Source organism: Pimephales promelas, chromosome 23, assembly GCF_988280905.1.
Source record: "Pimephales promelas chromosome 23, fPimPro1.hap1.1, whole genome shotgun sequence".
Taxonomy (NCBI): domain Eukaryota; kingdom Metazoa; phylum Chordata; class Actinopteri; order Cypriniformes; family Leuciscidae; genus Pimephales; species Pimephales promelas.
Genome location: NC_142791.1, coordinates 16,769,210 through 16,790,012, shown reverse-complemented (window position 1 = coordinate 16,790,012; position 20,803 = coordinate 16,769,210). Strand labels below are relative to the sequence as shown.

Sequence of the window (20,803 nt, the reverse complement as noted above, 5' to 3'; positions counted from 1 at the left end):
GCCTTGACGTCAGAGGGCGGAGTTAAACTTCAATATGAAAAAAAAAATACAGCTAGTGAGTGACAAAAACGTATATTTCTAAAACAAAAGCAACACCGCAAGCAAGAGATTATTTTACTGGTGAGTAAAATAAAACTATATATGTCTCATAATAGTGATATAATATGTTTATTACAAATCTTATAAGTAAATGGAGTATAGTATAACTAATTTTCAGTTTCATTTTCATAAATCTGATTATTTTTGTTATGGTGAATGGGAATAAAAGAAAAAGTCAGACTGAGGTTTAGTATTCAACACTGTTTCAAACATGTAAGTGTTCTTACCTGCATGTGTTATAGAGCAGGATGTCGATTTGTTTGTTGATTCGCACAGGTGGGTGCGCATGTTGTGACATGACTTGTGCTCATGTCGTGTTTTAATATGCCCACATAACCTGTGCTCGTGTAATGTAATATACTCACTATAACCTGTACTCGTGTCATGTTTTAATATACTCACATAACCTGTGCTCATGTATTAATATACTCACTATAACCTGTGCTCGTGTAATGTAATATACTCACTATAACCTGTGCTCGTGTCGTGTTTTAATATACTCACATAACCTGTGCTCATGTAATGTTTTAATATACTCACATAACCTGTGCTCGTGTAATGTAATATACTCACTATAACCTGTGCTCGTGTCATGTTTTAATATACTCACTATAACCTGTGCTCGTGTCATGTTTTAATATACTCACATAACCTGTGCTCATGTCGTGTTTTAATATACTCAGATAACCTGTGCTCATGACGTGTTTTAATATACTCAGATAACCTGTGCTCATGACGTGTTTTAATATACTCACATAACCTGTGCTCATGACGTGTTTTAATATGCTCACATAACCTGTGCTCATGACGTGTTTTAATATACTCACATAACCTGTGCTCGTGTCCTGTTTTAATATACTCACATAACCTGTGCTCATGACGTGTTTTAATATACTCACATAACCTGTGCTCATGACGTGTTTTAATATACTCACATAACCTGTGCTCATGACGTGTTTTAATATACTCACATAACGTGTGCTCATGACGTGTTTTAATATACTCACATAACCTGTGCTCGTGTCCTGTTTTAATATACTCACATAACCTGTGCTCGTGTCATGTTTTAATATACTCACATAACCTGTGCTCGTGTCCTGTTTTAATATACTCACATAACCTGTGCTCGTGTAATGTTTTAATATACTCACATAACCTGTGCTCGTGTCATGTTTTAATATACTCACATAACCTGTGCTCATGACGTGTTTTAATATACTCACGTAACCTGTGCCCGTGTCCTGTTTTAATATACTCACATAACCTGTGCTCATGTCGTGTTTTAATATACTCACATAACCTGTGCTCATGTCGTGTTTTAATATACTCACATAACCTGTGCTCATGTCGTGTTTTAATATACTCACATAACCTGTGCTCATGACGTGTTTTAATATACTCACATAACCTGTGCTCATGTCGTGTTTTAATATACTCACATAACCTGTGCTCATGACGTGTTTTAATATACTCACATAACCTGTGCTCGTGTCATGTTTTAATATACTCACATAACCTGTGCTCATGACGTGTTTTAATATACTCACGTAACCTGTGCCCGTGTCCTGTTTTAATATACTCACATAACCTGTGCTCATGTCGTGTTTTAATATACTCACATAACCTGTGCTCATGTCGTGTTTTAATATACTCACAACCTGTGCTCATGTCGTGTTTTAATATACTCCCATAACCTGTGCTCATGACGTGTTTTAATATACTCACATAACCTGTGCTCATGACGTGTTTTAATATACTCACATAACCTGTGCTCGTGTCCTGTTTTAATATACTCACATAACCTGTGCTCGTGTCCTGTTTTAATATACTCACATAACCTGTGCTCGTGTAATGTTTTAATATACTCACATAACCTGTGCTCATGACGTGTTTTAATATACTCACGTAACCTGTGCCCGTGTCCTGTTTTAATATACTCACATAACCTGTGCTCATGTCGTGTTTTAATATACTCACATAACCTGTGCTCATGTCGTGTTTTAATATACTCACATAACCTGTGCTCATGTCGTGTTTTAATATACTCACATAACCTGTGCTCATGACGTGTTTTAATATACTCACGTAACCTGTGCCCATGTCCTGTTTTAATATACTCACATAACCTGTGCTCATGTCGTGTTTTAATATACTCACATAACCTGTGCTCATGTCGTGTTTTAATATACTCACATAACCTGTGCTCATGACGTGTTTTAATATACTCACATAACCTGTGCTCATGTCGTGTTTTAATATACTCACATAACCTGTGCTCGTGTAATGTTTTAATATACTCACATAACCTGTGCTCGTGTCTTGTTTTAATATACTCACATAACCTGTGCTCATGACGTGTTTTAATATACTCACATAACCTGTGCTCATGACGTGTTTTAATATACTCACATAACCTGTGCTCATGTCGTGTTTTAATATACTCACATAACCTGTGCTCATGACGTGTTTTAATATACTCACGTAACCTGTGCCCGTGTCCTGTTTTAATATACTCACATAACCTGTGCTCATGTCGTGTTTTAATATACTCACATAACCTGTGCTCATGTCGTGTTTTAATATACTCCCATAACCTGTGCTCATGACGTGTTTTAATATACTCACATAACCTGTGCTCATGACGTGTTTTAATATACTCACATAACCTGTGCTCATGTCGTGTTTTAATATACTCACATAACCTGTGCTCATGACGTGTTTTAATATACTCACATAACCTGTGCTCATGACGTGTTTTAATATACTCCCATAACCTGTGCTCATGACGTGTTTTAATATACTCACATAACCTGTGCTCATGACGTGTTTTAATATACTCACATAACCTGTGCTCATGTCGTGTTTTAATATACTCACATAACCTGTGCTCATGTCGTGTTTTAATATACTCACATAACCTGTGCTCGTGTCATGTTTTAATATACTCACTATAACCTGTGCTCGTGTCATGTTTTAATATACTCACATAACCTGTGCTTGTGTAATGTTTTAGTATACTCACATATCCTGTGTTCGTGCCGTGTTTTAGTCTAGGAGTTCAAGCCTGCATGGCCGCCCCTATTAATGCTTAAAACAAAGTGTCTTATATTAACCCTCATACGCTAGTAGGAGTGTTTTTGACCCCAAATTATTTATTTATTTTTAATTCCCATCATCTAAATGGCATGAGACTTGATGTTGTGGTTGACACTAGCTGTACAAAAGAAAAAAAAATGGAATGATATCTGGTTGTATGTTAGCGAGAAAAAAAGGTGATCCACTCCCCCAAAAATCCCACAGAGACATCAATGGGAGACTATAAAAATTTATTTTTGTTACATAATTTGTCAACAACAACAAAAAAAAAAAACAGTTTCAATGCAGAAAGCACACAAAAAATGAAGGGGTGAAAGCACAACACACCCCAGATGGAGTATACAAACACAACAAAATCACTCATAAGAAATGAAAAATGACTGCCATTAGCTGCTCTTTGTAACTTCTTTTGTCAAAACTCAGTTACAATACAGAACATACACAGAAATGATGGAGTGACACCATAATACATCCATGGACATGGAGAACAAATGCAAACACACACAACATGCACACATAAACAAATGTTTAAAACTATGTTTAGGTTTGACTGTAATAATGTCGTAATTACAAAAATATGATACTTCAATAAGAAAAGCTAAACTTTGAAAAATACTTATTGTTATTATAATTATTTTATAATGTTTAAACATAAATCTAAATCTAAAAAAACTTGTGAAAAGATGTATACGAGACATGAAAAAAATAATTGTCTATTTTGATTTCATGGTGACTTTAAAATCACCTTTAAAACAATGCTATTTGTATGGTTTTACTCAAAAAGTTTGAACGAAAACCCTTACCACCTATTTAAATTCAGATCACACATATCTTTTGGTATTCTATTCTATTCCATTCTATTCTTCCACTCTGTGGCAGCTGAGTGATGTACAGATGCTTTGTGAATCGGTTTGTATGAATCCCTAAAAAGAACCGGTTCAAACGAACGACTCGTTTGCGAATCGAACACGACTACTCGTCACATCTATGGCGCGCAGTGTTTGTGTGAGAAACATCCGTCAGGCCCAATACATGCTGTGAAGGCTTCACGTCGCTTCTGACAGAGACGCATACCCTTCACACACATCTCATCACACTACCGAAGCCAAACATGTCTGTCTCTGAGTCTTTCTGAAATGAAGAGGACACGGGGTTTGGACGCGACAGAACAGTGCGCTGTCTACAAGGTAACGTTATTTATACTCACCTTTCACAATAACACAATACGGACTCGCTTTTTGCCAGAAATGTCTCGTATTATTTCCGCCCAGAGATCAAATTCAGTTTCAGACAATCGATGCTGTGTATTTCTCTTCAAACATTCATGCTTTGGTTTTTGAACGTATTATACAGTTATTGTCCTGCAAACCAAGGTATCGTTTTATTATTTCGAGTCACAAGAAATGCAATGTTTTAATATACCAGTTTTGTATTAATAGTACGAGTAAGTCCATCAGTAAGATCAGATGTCTGCTGCTGTAACGTTGTTTGTGAATGTGAGATCAGGGGAGGGAAATGAATCCTGATTCAGCACCAAGGCGCTGTCCACTGAAACACCAATGATTGATCAATAAACATAACGTTAACCATAACTGGATTATGGAAGCGTTCAATGGGCCATGAAAGAGAAATGACTGCATTTTTGTTTTGTCTCTCAATAGACTGAAACCTGTCGACGCATCAGGGAATCTCGAAGAAATCTTGAGACTGGTCAGTTGTTTGATTCCTGTCTTATTCATATTAATGAATAATAAATAAACTTCATAATAAAGTGCAACTGCAGGGTTCTGGCAGTAAAATTGACCTCTTTACCCATAATGCATGAAGTGAGAGTCTCCCTGTGGTGAAAATTCAGCTTTTAATATTGTTTATATGTCTGTCTGGTGTTATTAATATGGTTTAAAGACAAACCATGTGTAAATTCATAAGTCGACAGCATTGCCGAGTATTTAATGATTAAAACTGCAGTGAACCAAAGACTGTATCAAAAACACGGTTTGAAATCGCTGGTGTTTCTGACGTTACAAACAACCTTTGTAACCAATCAGATCAACCTGTGATCATCAACCAGTCGATCTCTGAGCTGAGTGAGTGAGTGGAGGCGGGGCTCATTTGCATATTCATAGAACCGCTTATACTAAATGAGGCAAAAGTGTAGAGTTACATTCAAGATACTTTATGACATGAAGAATGTTTCAAGGAAATTTTTTTTTTAAATATGTCATGTTGGTGATCCATCAAATTCTTGACCACAGGGGGACTTTAACAACAAGTGCACATACTGTACTATTAAACTCACTTCTTTTCACAAGGCTATATCTGAATAGTTTCCAATAAAATAAATTGCTTTCATACTTTACTCAAGTATATTGTACTGTGATTTGTGGTTCAATCACATGATGTCAGTAGTTCATTACCACAGATTGTTGTAGCCGATTAGTTTTGTTTGTTGAGAAAAATACGTCCAGAATAAAAGAAATCCACACACTTTTCGCACTCAGACCGTGATGCATTAGTTAGCGTATAACTGTGAGCAGTTTGTTGGACTGTGGTGTTTGTTTTACGGCAGGGTTTTTTGACCGACGCTCACGATGAGGAAGTGCAGTCCATGGATGTTCCTGCCCGTGATGTTCTCCGTCTTCACAGCTGCCGGCCTCTGGGTCGTGTAAGTATACGAAACCCAATCCACCTCACTGATTTAAGCCGCTGTTCAGATAAACATCATATCATTTCATTCATGCCCAGGTATTTCATTGCTGTGGAGGACGAGAAAATCACGCCACTCAGCTCAGAGTACAAGTAAGGAAACCCTACCTCTATTGCATGCCAATCGTTTGAGGAATCAAAATATTAATGTTTTCTTCTGTTCATAGACGGTCAGAATCTAAATCTCCTCCATATATCAGGTAGATCTTTACGAATTTGATTATCTATATTTTACATATTTGTTTCTTTGTTTGTAATTGGAGGGCTGATGAAAGTTCTTATACCGTTTAGCATTGCAGGCAATGCACCTCCTGCCAGCTGCGTGTTCAGCCAAGTCATGAACATGGCGGCCTTTGTAGGTATGAGCGGTGCTCCGGCTCTGTCAAACGAGTTGGTTTTCTTTTCTTTTTTTTCATGCAGTTGAAGATCTTACAACTAACTCAGTCATTATTTATTAAGTACCGAAATTGCAGCCTGTTGAAACCGTTGCGGTGTTCGGCAACATTACATCATAACATGTGCACATCAGTTTTGGTGGCGTTTGCACGACACTGTTTTCAACTGAAAATTGGAAACTTTTCGTGCGCTTTGGTCGTCCATTTACACGACAACGGCGTTTTGGGGGCCTGAAAACGCAACAAAGTGTTTTTTTTTTTTTAACAAAGCATGAATTTGTGAAAACAATAATGTCATGCGCATGTGTATTACGTGTTCAGTCTATAGTAGGGGTGTAGCGATGCCCTCATGTCACGATTTACGATACTGAACTCACGATACGATATTATTGCGATACATTTTTGTATTTTGTAATATATTGTGCCACGATATATTGTCTATAGTGTTTATTTATCGCCATCTACTGGCCTGGCATGAATAATACAGCGTTCTTAATCGTTTCTAGGGATTTGTGTTAACGGGATCGTTTTGACATTTGGGAAAAGCTGTTCTGTTTTTAGTAGATCGTTGTTGTGTAAACGCAGCCGTAGTTATTAAATTGCTTGTGTGTGTGTGAGATACACACAGCTGACAGTAATGTATAATTGACTGAAACGAGTTGTGTGCTGGTGTCCAGGCTTTATCCTGGGAGTGCTGAGATACCTGCAGCTGAAGCCGCGAGTGCAGAAGCCCTGGCTCAACATCGGCAGTCTGGCGGCGCTCTCGCTCGCCTGCTTCGGCATGACTTTAGTGGGCAACTTCCAGGTATGAATCACACCCTTTTTTGCAACCATAACATTGAACCACTTAAGCCAGGTGCACACTGTGCGTCTGAGACAAATTTAGCAAATCCTAAAAGATTCCTCGCAGATAGCAACATAGTGTCGGCCCAGATCCGGTACACATGGATTCGACTCGGTCCAGATGTGGGCCAGATGTGAGCCGACACTATGTTGGACTCTGGGCTCTGATCCTACAGGTTACAATCTGAAGTCTTTGAACGTTACACGTGTTCCCCAACAGCCGATTAAAGGAGAACTCCGGCGCAAAATGAACCTTTGGTCTAATAAAACATTGGTTCCTGGTCAACCGTTCTCTGAGATTTGTTTTCATGATAATCGAATGTAAAGAGTTTTATCTCTAAAAACTTAGCGTATAACGCTAGTAATGGGGGCATTTACTAAGTATAAAGAAATCGCTAGTTTATACCACTAACAAGCCTCAAAATAGCCCCACACTAACACAGTAACATAATGAGGGTCCCTGCATGCAAAACGAAGCATTGAGAACCTTGTAAGTGTACAGACCGTTTAATAAGATACGTTATAAAGACAGTTCACTTCGTGTGTACAGACAGGAGCAGAAAACAGACTCGATAAGTCGAACCACGAACACCGTTCATACCATAGATATCTATATAAAGGCTAGATATCTCGTCCGCGCTGCTGGCCAATGGAGGTCGACGTCAGCACCTGGCGGCCATCTTGTCACAGGCAGCTCGCTCACTGGTAACATTGTTTTAATGGTGCATGTACTTTTTAAATCACCGTAACTTGCTCAATTTTCTGCCGATTTTCAAACGGTCTGGTTTGTTATAAACGGCAGAGATGTAGTTATGATAATGCATACTTATGAATAATAAGTGAATAAATAAATAATCATCCAGAACTATAGCCACGTTAATAACGTTTATTAGAAACCAAACCGTTTGTAAATCCGTCAAGATTTCAACGAGATAAGAGTATTTCTTACATCAGATACCACAGAGCCTGCCAGAAAGCCTGTCTGTGACAAGATGGCCGCTGGCAATGACGATAAATACTCCGCCGTGAGACATCTAGCCTTTATATAGATATCTATGGTTCATACAGTTCAGAAGTTTGCTGAACTTCATACAGTTCAGATCACTTGGCACGTCATTCGTGGTTCGACTTGTTGTGACTGTTTTCCCAAGATGGCTTCTGTCTGTATACACGAAGTGGACTGTCTTTATAAAATATATCTTATTAAACGGTCTGTACACTTAAAAAGTTTTCAATGGTTCATTTTGCATGTAGGGACCCTCATTATGTTACTGTGTAAAGTGAAATGATTTCTGTAAATTCAGTGATCAAACGCTGTGTTTGTCTCAGTTTTCAGTCACATGACTAGAGCAATTCCACAAACCTGGAAGAGCTTCTTATGAGCAAAAATAAGCAGTAGACTTTCTTTTAGAAAAGATCATTTAAAAAGATAAAAAAGAGAAAGTGCAGAGAATCAATGAATTTTGAACAACACTGCCATTGTGAGAATTCAACAAAGTAACTGTTGTGTGATTACAAGTATTTTAAACATAATATAACCCAATTACGAGTACTTAAAGGGAAAGATCACCCAAAAATGAAAATTATTCCATGATTTACTCACCCTGAAGCCATCCTGGGTGTATATGACTTTTTAAGACGAACACAATCAGAGTTATATTTAAAAAATGTCCTGGCTCTTCCAAGCTTTATAATGGCAGGGAATGGGTCTCTGTCTTTGGTGGACTTCCAAAGACAAACACCCATTATATTTATGAGCTGAACGCACATGAACACATGAATTATTAGTGGGAAACTAAGAACTTTCTCTATCGCAGAGTTTCTAATTGTGTCAGTGAGAAAATATGGTGGATGCAATAGATGCTGATATTAAATTACTAAAGCTAACGAAGTTTCACATAAAATATGACAGTCAGGAAGTGTAATGATTTCATTTACAGTACCTTCATAAATAAAAATACATTAAAAAAAACCTTCATCATTTTGTAGAAGTAGAGTTAAACCTTGTAAATGTTTTGTAGAAAAGGTGAATTGCAATCTTGCTCCAACCAAAGTGCCTGGAACAAACCTGATGCCGTAATCCTGACTTCCCAACTTGCAAATATGAAATTTCAAGGAGGATTTGAACCATAAGTACCCAGTGTTTGATGTGTTGTTTGTCTGAGCTAAAAAACAATTGACTTGGCAATTAGTTATTAAGTGTCCGATTTACTTATGCATTTCTTTAAAAGTATTCCAAGTATAATTTTGTATCACTCTTTCAACCTAAACACCTTATTTGTGTCACTTTTTAATCTAGCTGTCCAACGATGAGGAACTGCATAATATTGGCACCTCCATGACCTTCGGCCTGGGAACCCTCTTCTGCTGGGTCCAGTCTTTCATAACTCTGAAGGTCAACCTGAGGAACGAAGGCAAGCGAGCAGGAATCCCCCGCTTCCTGTTGTCCGGGGCGGTCACTTCCTGCATGCTGCTCTGTATCCTTTTTCCATACACCAACACTTTCTAACTGTGCACAGACTGATCTCATGAAGTAGTGCGTGTATGACACGCCAATTCGTATTTCCATTTTTGGCGTGCTATCAAGACGCATAATCGCCTTTCAGCGTGTTTATGAACGCTGTTGACTTAACGTTATATAAATATATGACTTACCTCAACCCCATCCCTAAACTTAACCGTCACTGGGGTTAATGGCATTTATGACTGAAGATTTGACTGCATGTACAGACACGCGGAATGACGTGGACGTTAATGGAGTAGACATATACGCATACACACGGATACACGCGGATAGCTCAAAATGCGTAGAGATGACACGCCACCTGACTCGAAAGTGGCGTATATGTTTACGCAAAAGTCATGATGTCATGTTGCTGTGCAGGATGAACGCATGTCTCCTCAGATTCACATAACTTATACATTATAGGACTGGGTGATAACGCCAAAACAGATATTCAGTGTCTATCTTACTAAATATCTGAAAATGCCATTTCAAACAACCAGACACTATTGCCAGTTGAAAATGATTAAGAAATTACATAAGTTACATAAGGAACAACAACAATTTTCATTGAATACACACAACCCTTTTGAAGTGCGCTTCATTGCATCGATTGTGCACTTGTAGTGCACTTAAAGGATGTAAAGAGAGAACAATTTCAGGACTTTAATGCACTTAAATAGACTTTTAAAAAGTGCAAATTTTTTAACTAATACTTTTTTCATTTAATTGCAACTAACATGCAATTAAGTGTCAAGAAAGCATTCTGTTCACACTTAACTTTATTCTATTGAAGTATATTCTTTCCATAAGTAGTACTAACAAGTTAACTTTTTCACAAGATCAATGATATACTGCAACAAAACAATAATAAATCACAATATTTACCTTTATTTTAGAGATACATTTTAATGTACATAAACTCATGCGGGAACATCCTTGAACACTTTTGAACGATAAAGCAAAATAATTGCAGGATCAGACTTATGAATCAATTCACTGAAAAAAAACAAAAAAAAACAACAATTCACAGAAAATGAATGAGAAACCTGCTAAAGGCCTGTTATAAAGACAACGGTAACTATTATTGTGTGTTTGTGTGGACACTGTTCACTGCAGGTTTCAAGTCTGGAGGATTCTGAATCGATTGGCTACGACGATAGCTAGCGACGATATCGTTCCTGTGTCACTATTGTTATATCTGCTATTCTCATAGAATTAGAACTATTATTAAAACGTAGTTATCGTTATCATTATCATTTCTAGCCATCATGGTGTTTAGCTGCTATAGTGATCCGCCATCTAGTCTAATCCAGAGCAAACCAGCTCACCCCCTGAAACTGCTTTCAGTTACTGCTGTCATCAACTATGCTTGATCTGATATCGCCAGATTAATGATTGCGGCTGTACAGTGGGAATAAGATGGGGATTTTCCTACCTGATCAATTCAGTAGGTCTACATTTGAATTTGAACTTACTTCACAACCATTAAAAATGTGTTCTATCTAGTATGATAATGGGTGGTATGAATGTAACCTGGACGTACTAACCAGCGCCAGTCATGCGTCGCTTCCCCATCATTCACACACCCCCTCTCCTGTGGCCTCATGGGATAGTAAAGTGACCACCGTGAGCACACTTCACAATCTCGCTGGGGACTCTTAACCCACTGTTTTTTCGCATACTATATTAGTAGGGATGTATTCGATTTTCAGACTGATCTCATGAAGTAGCGTGTGTATGACACGCCAATTCGTTATTTCCATTATTAGCGTGCTATCAAGACGCATAATCGTTTTTCAGCGTGTTTATGAACGCCGTTGACTTAAAGTTATTACTGTATATATAAATATATGACTTACCTCAACCCGTCCCTAAACCTACCCGTCACTGGGGTTAATGGCAAAAATATCGCTCCCCAGATGTAGATCTACATTTTACTTCGTTTCGCACGGACATTTGACGGCGTGTACAGATACGTGGAATCACTCGGACGTTAATGGCGTAGACATGCACGCATTCACGCGGATACACGAGGATAGCTCAAAATGCGTAGAGATAACACACCACTTTACTCGAAAGTGCCGTGTATGTTTACGCAAAAGTCATGATGTCATGTTGACACGCAACATTATCAGAGCTGTAACATCCTCAGACTGTCACTACATCTAAAATCGCAACATGACATCATGACTTTTGCATAAACATACACACGCCACTTTCGAGTCAAGTGGCGTGTTATCTCTACGCATTTTGAGCTATCCGCGTGTATCCGCGTGAATGCGTGTATGTCTACGCCATTAACGTCCGAGTGATTCCACGTGTCTGTACAGTAATAACGTTAAGTCAACGGCGTTCATAAACACGCTGAAAAGCGATTATGCGTCTTGATGGCACGCCAAAAATGGAAATACGAATTGGCGTGTCATACACACGCTACTTCGTGAGATCAGTCTGTGCGTGTTGTCATCTCGAGACATGACATGAACACGGCACCATCTTACATAATGGTCATGTGATCCTAACACTTTATTTTAAGGTGACGTAGTTACATTAATATTACTTAGTACTTACATAAGTAAGTACAATTAACTACATGTACTTACTATAGAGTTACACTACTTGTGATTATGCCTAATTTACTGCATTTACTCAAATAAGTACTGAGTAATATTAATTAACTAGCCTTAACTTGTAGAAATAACAGGAAAATTATGCATAATTACATGTAGTAACACGCAACTACGTCACCTTAAAATTAAGTGTTACCAATCCTTGTGATAAATTTTAAAGCAAGACGTTGGAAGAGCTCGAGTTAACGTACAAACAGAATAATTCAATTTGATTGGTTTTGTTAGTGATATATCACACACATCAGTCATACATTTCATATTGAGCTCAAACAGTTTTCATGAGTAAGAAAAGAGTTTAATAGTAGATCAGTTAGCTAATGTTGACTTGCTGTGTCCAAACAAGAGACGGCGAGATCATGATAATGTCTCAAGAGAAGATGAGGAAATCAGCTGGTCTTTCATTGCTCCCTTCCCTGGGTGTGTCCCGCATTCACCCAGTGTTTGATAGATCACCCAGCCCTGCTCAGCCGTCCTCATGCCCAGGTGTGATTGGTTCTCCACATGTCAGCCTTGACCACAGCTGCCAGATTTCGCTCTGATGGCTCAGCGGCTCCACATGCACGCGGCCCGGGCCCAGTGGGCGCTGGTCATGTTCTTCCTGACGTACCTGAGCACGTTCGCCATTGAGTTTCGCCACTACCGCTTCGAGATCGTCTGCAGTGACGAGCGTGAGCCTCCGCTCAGCCTGTCCGAGAGCTTCTCTGAGGTCTCAGAGTACCAGTCTGACCAGCTATAGGCTCACAGGCTCCCAGTGTTCACCAGTCATGCATGTGAGCCCAGTGTAATCTCTCCAGAAAGACCTCTGGATGAGGTGAATAGTAGATAGGCAACAAGTTCATGACATATACATGGAACACATCACATTGAATCCTAGTGTGTGTCAGGACACTTTCAAGAAGAACGGATACAGGTTTTTTGGCAAGATCCTTTGACATACAGCAATTAAGACTTTCTTGATGCAGGTTATTATGAAGACTCTTAATATTCACCAATTCGTTTGTCGCTTCAAATCTGTATGCTGTGGAAGACAGACGCACTTCTGAGGAATCTTCACGCAGGACACAGGTTTGGGAATAGATGTGGAACTATTACTTTCGTGATGCACCGATATGAAAATTTGGGCCATTATCAATAATTCTTTACATTTGATAACCGATATATTGGCCGATAAATCTGAATCCAAATTTGTATATAATTATTGAGCGCCTGATTACAAAACTAAAGTCTCAGCATTAAAAGCCATGTCCCAAACACACAATTATAATGTCCTCATAATAATGTTATGTAGCCGATATGGCACAGTTTACTGTATTTTCCTTTTTGAAGTGATTTCAAACGTATTTCAAGCAATTCAAACGCTTAATGATGAACATCTGAAGGAAATAATCCATTATTTATCAGCTTTAATATATCAGCTACATTGTCTTTCTGGGCCGATAACATTAAATATGAACATATATCGGCTGATGGCGACAATATGGTGGCCGATATATCGTGCATCTCTACTATTAGTTTAACATGAAGAAGGAATTCCAAATCAAATGCAATCATAGATGTTTTGTATTCACATAACCGCATTCGTTTTGAGCCGGTCCTGAAAAAAAATGCAGCATTTTATAGGCCAACTTGGTGTTAAATATTGTGACACATCTATGGCACTGGTAATAATCCTGTATTTTGTTCCTAAAACAGACATGGCTGCTGGTGTATCTAAATGTTGCACGTGTGATTTGTTCGATGTGTCCGTTTGGAATAAAATTTTACAACAACATTTAATATTGAGGTTTATCCGACTGCGCTTGACATGAGGTACAGTCACACTAAACCTGTGTCCAGGTGGCAGGTTATAATGAGTGTGTGGGGAGACAGACATTAACGCAGCACATAAAACATTCAAAGAGAATGTAAGTGTATTATAATTCTACGATGGGTTTCAGTGTAAAAAAAACAAGCACCTGGATTCCTGGAGTTTCAGTCCAGCGGATCGTGACCACTGGTTATTCCCACATGATCCGATGTCAAATATTGTCGCTCAGTTCTAACTGGTTGAAAGACGTGACGACTGTATAATGTTTCCTTTCCTCTTCGGTTAACTCCATGTTTCCAGGTCTGACGACGACAACCACGTTCACCCCGGCGTCCTCGGCTGCTTTCGCCTCTGTGGAGGAGGAGATGTGTGAATGAGTCTGTGTTTAACTGAAGCCATTACGGCAGGAATGAAAGGTTTCAGAGCGCCCACCTCTTGTGACATCCGTTAAGAACATGATTTCCTCTGGCTGGCATCCGATCCTCTCGGCGATGTTCTCGTAGCTTTTACTGTCTACTTTGGCGCCAATGTTGGTGTCAAAGTGACCGTCAAACAACTGAAAGAACAAACAAAAAAAGTTAAAAACTTGCAAATACACATCAATCCATATAAACTTGGAGGTCATTTTGTGTCCAGATCAAATGGCCTGCTGTTTGTTGGCTTTCTGGGTAAAATAACAGTTGGGAGTTCAAGTACTACTGGTCAGTGTTTACAAATACTAAGATAAAATGAACATTCTAGATTAAAATTCTTTTTGTAAAGTTAGAAGTATTAAGTACTAAAATACAAAAAAAAAAAAAAAAAAAGAACATTAAAAGATAAATAGAAATACAAAACAAAAACTAATAAACACGACAAAAACATGCCAGAGCGGTTGCAGTGCGGTTGTTATTGTGAATGTGAACTAAAACAAATGTAAATAAAACCGAAATAAAAATTTCAATTGAATATCAAATGACTTAAAATAAGTTTAACTTGAAGTACTAAACTCACAAAAACTAAAATAAAAATATATTAAAGCAAAATCAAATATATATATATATATATACACACTAAAAAAGTAAGAAATTACTAAAACAAACAATGAACAATTTAAATAACACTGCACCACAACAAAGTTACAAAGTAGTTTAAGTAATATTCAAAAATAAAAAAAAAACTATTAAAAAAATACATTAATAATACTAAAATAACACTGCAGCTTTCACAAGAAAATGTCATCAGTAAGGATGGCCATCAGAACTTCGAATCGTAAACGACCTCTTATATAATGAGTCCCATATATAAGTTCAATGGGTTTTGTGAAGCACACGGCCTTGCTTATAATAGTACGTGCGCAAACAGCGACTCAAAAACTCCTTCGAGGACGAACCCCATCTAAACAGTGTTATCACATCTAACAGCTTCAGCTTACATCGAGCAGATTGCCTTGCACAGAGTATCTGAAGAGCAGCTTCTGTGCCTCCACACTCCCGGAGGAGTAGATGAACACCTTCAGTCCCCGATGCCTCCACCTCCTGACGGCTGGAACCACGTCCGGATACACCCTGCGACAAGACCACCACATCACTCATCTATACTGCAGCAGAAACCGTCACTGAGAGCTAAAGACACGTCTCTTCTGCTAACAGAGGCTGCACTTATTTCACCAAAAACACAGTAAAATCAACAATATTGCATTATTACAATGTAAAATACTTTAGTAAAGTGTAATGTATTCCTGTGATCAAATCATTACTCCAGTCTTCAGTGTCACATGATCCTTCAGAAATCAGTATAATATGAAGTATTTCTGATTATTATCAGTGTTGAAAACAGTTTCTGCTGACACACATTTATTTAGGATTCTTAGATGAATGGAAAGCTCAGTAGAAATGTATTTGAAAGACAAATCTATCAATTTAATGAGATATTGACGAATAAAAGGATTAATCTAAGAAAACTCTTTCAGACAGCACACTTTTGAACAGTGGTGTATTTTGTTGTTATAGTCTTCACTTTACATGTTGTTTGGAGGATATCATGGAGCATGATGTGGAATAACATGCTTTTCTAATTAAATACAGAACATTATCAGTTAATCGAATAAATAATCAACAGATTAATCTACTATCCAAATAAACATTAGTTACAGCTCTTACGGCTTCAGAGGAAAAAATATTTATTGCAATGAATATTTACATATACAATATATATATATATATATATATATATATATATATATATATATAAATGTTAAGGCTGTCAAATGATTAATCGCATCCAAAATAAAAGTTACATACTGTAATATATGTGGGTGCACTGTGTATAATTATTTTACACACACACACACACATGTATATTTAATGAAAAAATATTATTTATATATAAAATATTGATATTTATATATAATATAAATAAATCTACATACAGTATATAAATGAAAATATTTCTTAAATATATACAAGCATGTGTATTCATGTGTATTTATATCTAAAATAATTATACACAGCGCACCCACATATATTATGTAAACACAAACTTTTATTTTGGATGCGATTAATCACGATTATTCATTTGACAGCCCTAATATATATATATATATATATATATATTCGTGTTGGGCCAATTTTTTTTTTTCAATGAAATGATTGTACTATATTTTAGTTTGATAATGTATTTAATTTAATATTTTTAGAGGATTTTATATAATAGTAAATTATATTTATGCAGTATTTATAATCCATTTCTTCACTTTTTGAGCATGGAGCTGAAAATGAAATTTCCAACTTCAACTGTCGTAAATCTTGAATGCTTTGGATACATGAGTTTGGTCTTTTTTTAAGACAAAACTTGGTATTTAAAACACGTTTCACTCCAAAATTGTGAGAAAATAAAAGCCATAACCAAATGTGAAGTTGATATCTAAAAAAAAGAGCTTTTCAGCTTGTGTGTGCAGTGCCAAACGTTCTTTGTTGATTTCTTTAGCAAGTGTCAAAACTTTCAACCAAGTGTTGCATCATCCTGATGAAGTAAAAAAAATCCAAAAAAACAAAACATGTGCGTGTGTGCAAACGTGATAATGTGTAAAATGCTGTTATTGTGTGTACATGTATATCGGAGTAGGAAAAAGCCTGTAGCCACAACCTAGTTTAATAGCCTATATTTAAAGCATACATTTGTAGTATGATTCAGTGTGCACATGTCCTCATCAGGTGTGTGTGTGTGTGTGCAGGGAAAGATGATGTTTACTTACTCGCCTTTGATTTTGCCGGTCATGTAGGCGGCTCTCCACATGTGTCCCTGCAGCTGCTTGAGCGCCGTGCTCTTGCGGTCCGCGTCCATCTGCCACAGCACGTTATCCACCACCTCACGGATGGCCTTCTCCTCGTCTGTGTGGACCGTCTGGTCCACTGCGTGCACGGGACCCGCTTTATTCTGCCGCAAGTCCTCTTCAGCCTGACAACAGACACGGTTCAGGCACAACCACTGCATTACAGCCATTATACGGCTTTCAGACATCCACACGCGAGTGTTGATGCGCAGGAACAACATGCAAACATTTAAAAGGCAGCTATAAATTAATTCTTTATAAAGACCAGGTTATCGATGGAAGCTTTTTATCCCCAGCATGGAAAAATACAAATGTTAAAGATAATTGCGACTTTTTTGTCACGTAATTCTGACTTTTTTTTCCTCAGAATTGCATTATATATAAAAAAAAAAATCACAATTGTGAGAAATGAAATAAAAAGTCGCAATTATATTTTAATAAACTTTCTCGGTTGACTAAAACTATAACAGAGAATCTATGTTAACAAATTAATGAGAATTTGAAATGTTGCCTCAGTGGGAAATAAACTTAAAGAAGTTGAAGCACTTATATTATCAACTGGAAATAAATAAAAACTAAACCAAAAATAAATGAAACTTAAATAAACCAAATAAAAAAAAAAATGTGCAAAATGTTTATAAAAAAAATAAAAAGCTAATTCCAAAAATCAATAATAAAACAAAAAAGTAAAATAACATTAAGACCAAATGTATACCTTGAAAAAAAAATAGTACTGTACTTTGTAATATTTACTTGTTTATTTAATTTTTTTTATATAATTTTTTTATTTAACCTTTATAACTAATTCAAAGTGCTCCTATTGTAGTTTTTCAAATATTCCTTTTCATACTGTGTGTAATATAGCTATTTATGAATGTAAACGTTCTGCAAAGTTGTAAAGTTGAAAGTGTACGATAAATAAAAAGTTATTGTCTCCCAAAAGAAAGAATACACTCTGAACCTCCTACATGAGTCATTGGTATTTCCAATCCCACTGTGTGACAATTACACGTCACTAGAAAAGACATTTACATAATGCCCGGCTATGTTGTACGCTGTCCGCCCGAGAACAACTTGACACGGCCAGTCGGCCACACAAACACGTCATTTTACTGACGGCTGCTTCTCAGATCTCAGATTCTCAGGACGAAGCTGAAGTTTAGTTACAGTAATGGACATTTAACTTCAGTTGTGCGCTGTAAACAGTAGACCAATCACAACAGACTGGGCCATCTGACCAATCAGAGCAGACAGAGTAGACCAATCACAACAGACTGGTCCATCTGACCAATCAGAGCAGACCAGACCAATCACAGCAAACTGGGCCGTCTGACCAATCAGAGCAGAGAAGACCAATCACAACAGACTGGGCCATCTGACCAATCAGAGCAGACTGAGTAGACCAATCACAACAGACTGGCCCGTCTGACCAATCAGAGCAGAGTAGACCAATCACAACAGACTGGGCCATCTGACCAATCAGAGCAGAGTAGACCAATCACAACAGACTGGGCCATCTGACCAATCAGAGCTGAGTAGATCAATCACAGCAAACTGGCCCGTCTGACCATTTTCATTGCATTAGAGCTATAGTTCACACTACATGAACAGTCATTTTCAAAAATCCATGATAGGTGTGAAAAAGGCAGTGAAAAAAAAAACTGGCTTTACCTTCACATTGTAGAGCACAGCATCTTCTGGACATGATGCTGTCCACTTAAGTGGTGTCTGCGCGCCAATATATGGGCGGGTATTCGGGTAATATGCTAATGTTCATCTGACATCACAACAAAACGGCTTATGACTCGTTTGAATAACGATTCATTTCATTGAGTCAGAGTCCACTCTTACTTATGAAAGACAATAACTTAATATACGGTGCACTTTCAGATTTAAAACTTTGCAGGGTGCAGTTTTCATTCCTTTAGAGCTATGTTACACACTACATGAAAGGTCATTTTCAAAACAAAACAAAACATAATAATAGGCGCCCTATAACCTATGTTTGATCATTTTAATAAAATTATTTATTTATTTACAAAACACTATTGCACACATTTCGGTTAGTGCGAGGGCACGTTGTCATGCAAAAAAAAAAACCGTGGACACAACCACCCATTCTATTTTCATATGAAAATAAGCTGAGAAACCTGTTTCTTGAGCAGATGCACATCTTGTTTGCACTCGTCCTCTTCCCAGTGTGCAGACAGATATTCCTCCAGATTCTCTCTGATGAAGGGGAATAAGATGTCCTGCAGACAGGAGACAGCAGAATAAAGCCTCTGGACAGGGTGTAGCTCAGGATCTCGGGCTGTGGGCTCTTACCTTGACAAACGTGATGGGCGTCGTTGTTCCTTCAATGTCCAGAAGAAAGACTCTAGTGTTTTCCGCTACTGCAATCGCTGCCATTTTTATCAATGGCAAACGATATATGTGTCTGTGAAAGCCCTGTGTTTTATTTGATTTTATTAGAAAAGAGGCTCGGGTCTTGACAAATCAATCAATAGTAGCATACAGGCTAGCGGTGAGTAGCTAACAACACATGGAGCGGTTACAGGGTTGCCAAGTCCTTGCAAACTCAGAGAGGCACGCCCTCTAGTATCGTCATAATTATTTTAATATTCATATTTAATCATATTTATTTTATTCATGCTACTTTGGCAAAGTTCATTTGGTATACCTTTGCGTTTAAAAATGCTCGTACGTTTTGTACGATGTATCATGATGCATGCAGCTCCACATTTATAATAGCTTGGAAAAGAAGCCTTGTCAATTGAAGGCAATGATGATCGTAATTATAATATTCTTATCAATAATTATAGATTCAGAACCACATATTAGTTGCAGTTCTACTTATGTGTCGGGGTGGTGGGTTAATCAAGGAAATGCATAAATGTACTTATTTTGTAATTACCTTTTAAGCGGTTGATGATTTTTGCCTAATCTGGCAACAGGCTGGGAAGGGCTGTTGAGTGAGGAAGTAAATGCAAGACTAAAGTCTATAAATAAAATAATTTTTCCATTTTTTTAAATATCCTTAATTTATGTTCTTGTTTTATATTCAAACCCCGCTTTTGGATAATTGTGTGTAAACTGTTTACCAAACACTGTCGTTACAGTTTTTTTTTTTTACATGCACCTGTCCTGGTTATATCAATAGATACAGAAAATAAAACGTATTCATATAAAAAATTTGATAATCTCTTTAGACTAAACAAAAAAAAAAAATTATCTTTGCAATTGTTATATTTAATCTTTGTTCTTCTTCTTCTTTTTCTTTTTCTAAGGTCTGAGGAATCAAACAATGTAGGCTACAGTCAGCCAGTATAATGATGTAGATTTGCTAAAAAAAAAAAATTAAAAAAAAGAAAAACAGCAAAGAAAATATAGGAGAAGATAAAAAAGACC

General features: G+C 37.3%; 2 protein-coding genes across 5 annotated transcripts; one reads left to right on the top strand and one right to left on the bottom strand.

Annotated features, from left to right (window-relative positions):
* Window positions 1-25: 25 nt before the first annotated feature.
* On the top strand, window positions 26-14,051 carry tmem150c (transmembrane protein 150C). 4 transcript variants are annotated; one of them, XM_039675660.2, is made up of 9 exons: window positions 31-120; window positions 4,857-4,905; window positions 5,765-5,860; window positions 5,941-5,994; window positions 6,069-6,101; window positions 6,193-6,260; window positions 6,974-7,101; window positions 9,439-9,616; window positions 12,803-14,051. In XM_039675660.2, the coding sequence occupies exons 3-9, from the start codon at window positions 5,787-5,789 to the stop codon at window positions 13,009-13,011; spliced, it is 744 nt and encodes a 247-aa protein (XP_039531594.1). In that variant the 5' UTR covers window positions 31-120; window positions 4,857-4,905; window positions 5,765-5,786; the 3' UTR covers window positions 13,012-14,051. The 4 variants fall into 4 exon arrangements, with proteins under 4 accessions (XP_039531596.1, XP_039531594.1, XP_039531597.1 ...); XM_039675659.2 differs by lacking the exon at window positions 31-120 and adding an exon at window positions 4,015-4,382; XM_039675662.2 differs by lacking the exon at window positions 4,857-4,905 and having other exon boundaries at window positions 26-120.
* enoph1 (enolase-phosphatase 1) lies at window positions 10,513-19,960 on the bottom strand. The gene is made up of 6 exons (XM_039675664.2): window positions 19,721-19,960; window positions 19,546-19,647; window positions 17,318-17,520; window positions 15,497-15,629; window positions 14,515-14,638; window positions 10,513-14,433 (listed from the first exon to the last, which is right to left on the bottom strand). Exons 1-6 carry the CDS (start codon window positions 19,802-19,804, stop codon window positions 14,294-14,296), a joined length of 786 nt encoding a protein of 261 aa, XP_039531598.2. The 5' UTR covers window positions 19,805-19,960; the 3' UTR covers window positions 10,513-14,293.
* Between the last annotated feature and the right edge of the window lie 843 nt (window positions 19,961-20,803).

Excerpts from the sequence above, each read along its gene's own strand:
- tmem150c (XM_039675662.2), top strand. The coding sequence starts at position 5,787 with ATGAGGAAGTGCAGTCCATGGATGTTCCTGCCCGTGATGTTCTCCGTC. Across the intron at positions 5,861-5,940 it reads GCTGCCGGCCTCTGGGTCGT|GTATTTCATTGCTGTGGAGG; the intron begins GTAAGTATACGA and ends ATTCATGCCCAG. Across the intron at positions 9,617-12,802 it reads CACTTCCTGCATGCTGCTCT|ATTTCGCTCTGATGGCTCAG; the intron begins GTATCCTTTTTC and ends CACAGCTGCCAG.
- enoph1 (XM_039675664.2), bottom strand. The coding sequence starts at position 19,804 with ATGGCAGCGATTGCAGTAGCGGAAAACACTAGAGTCTTTCTTCTGGAC. Across the intron at positions 15,630-17,317 it reads ACCGGCAAAATCAAAGGCGA|GGTGTATCCGGACGTGGTTC; the intron begins GTAAGTAAACAT and ends GTCTTGTCGCAG. Across the intron at positions 14,639-15,496 it reads TGCAAGGCAATCTGCTCGAT|TTGTTTGACGGTCACTTTGA; the intron begins GTAAGCTGAAGC and ends TTGTTCTTTCAG.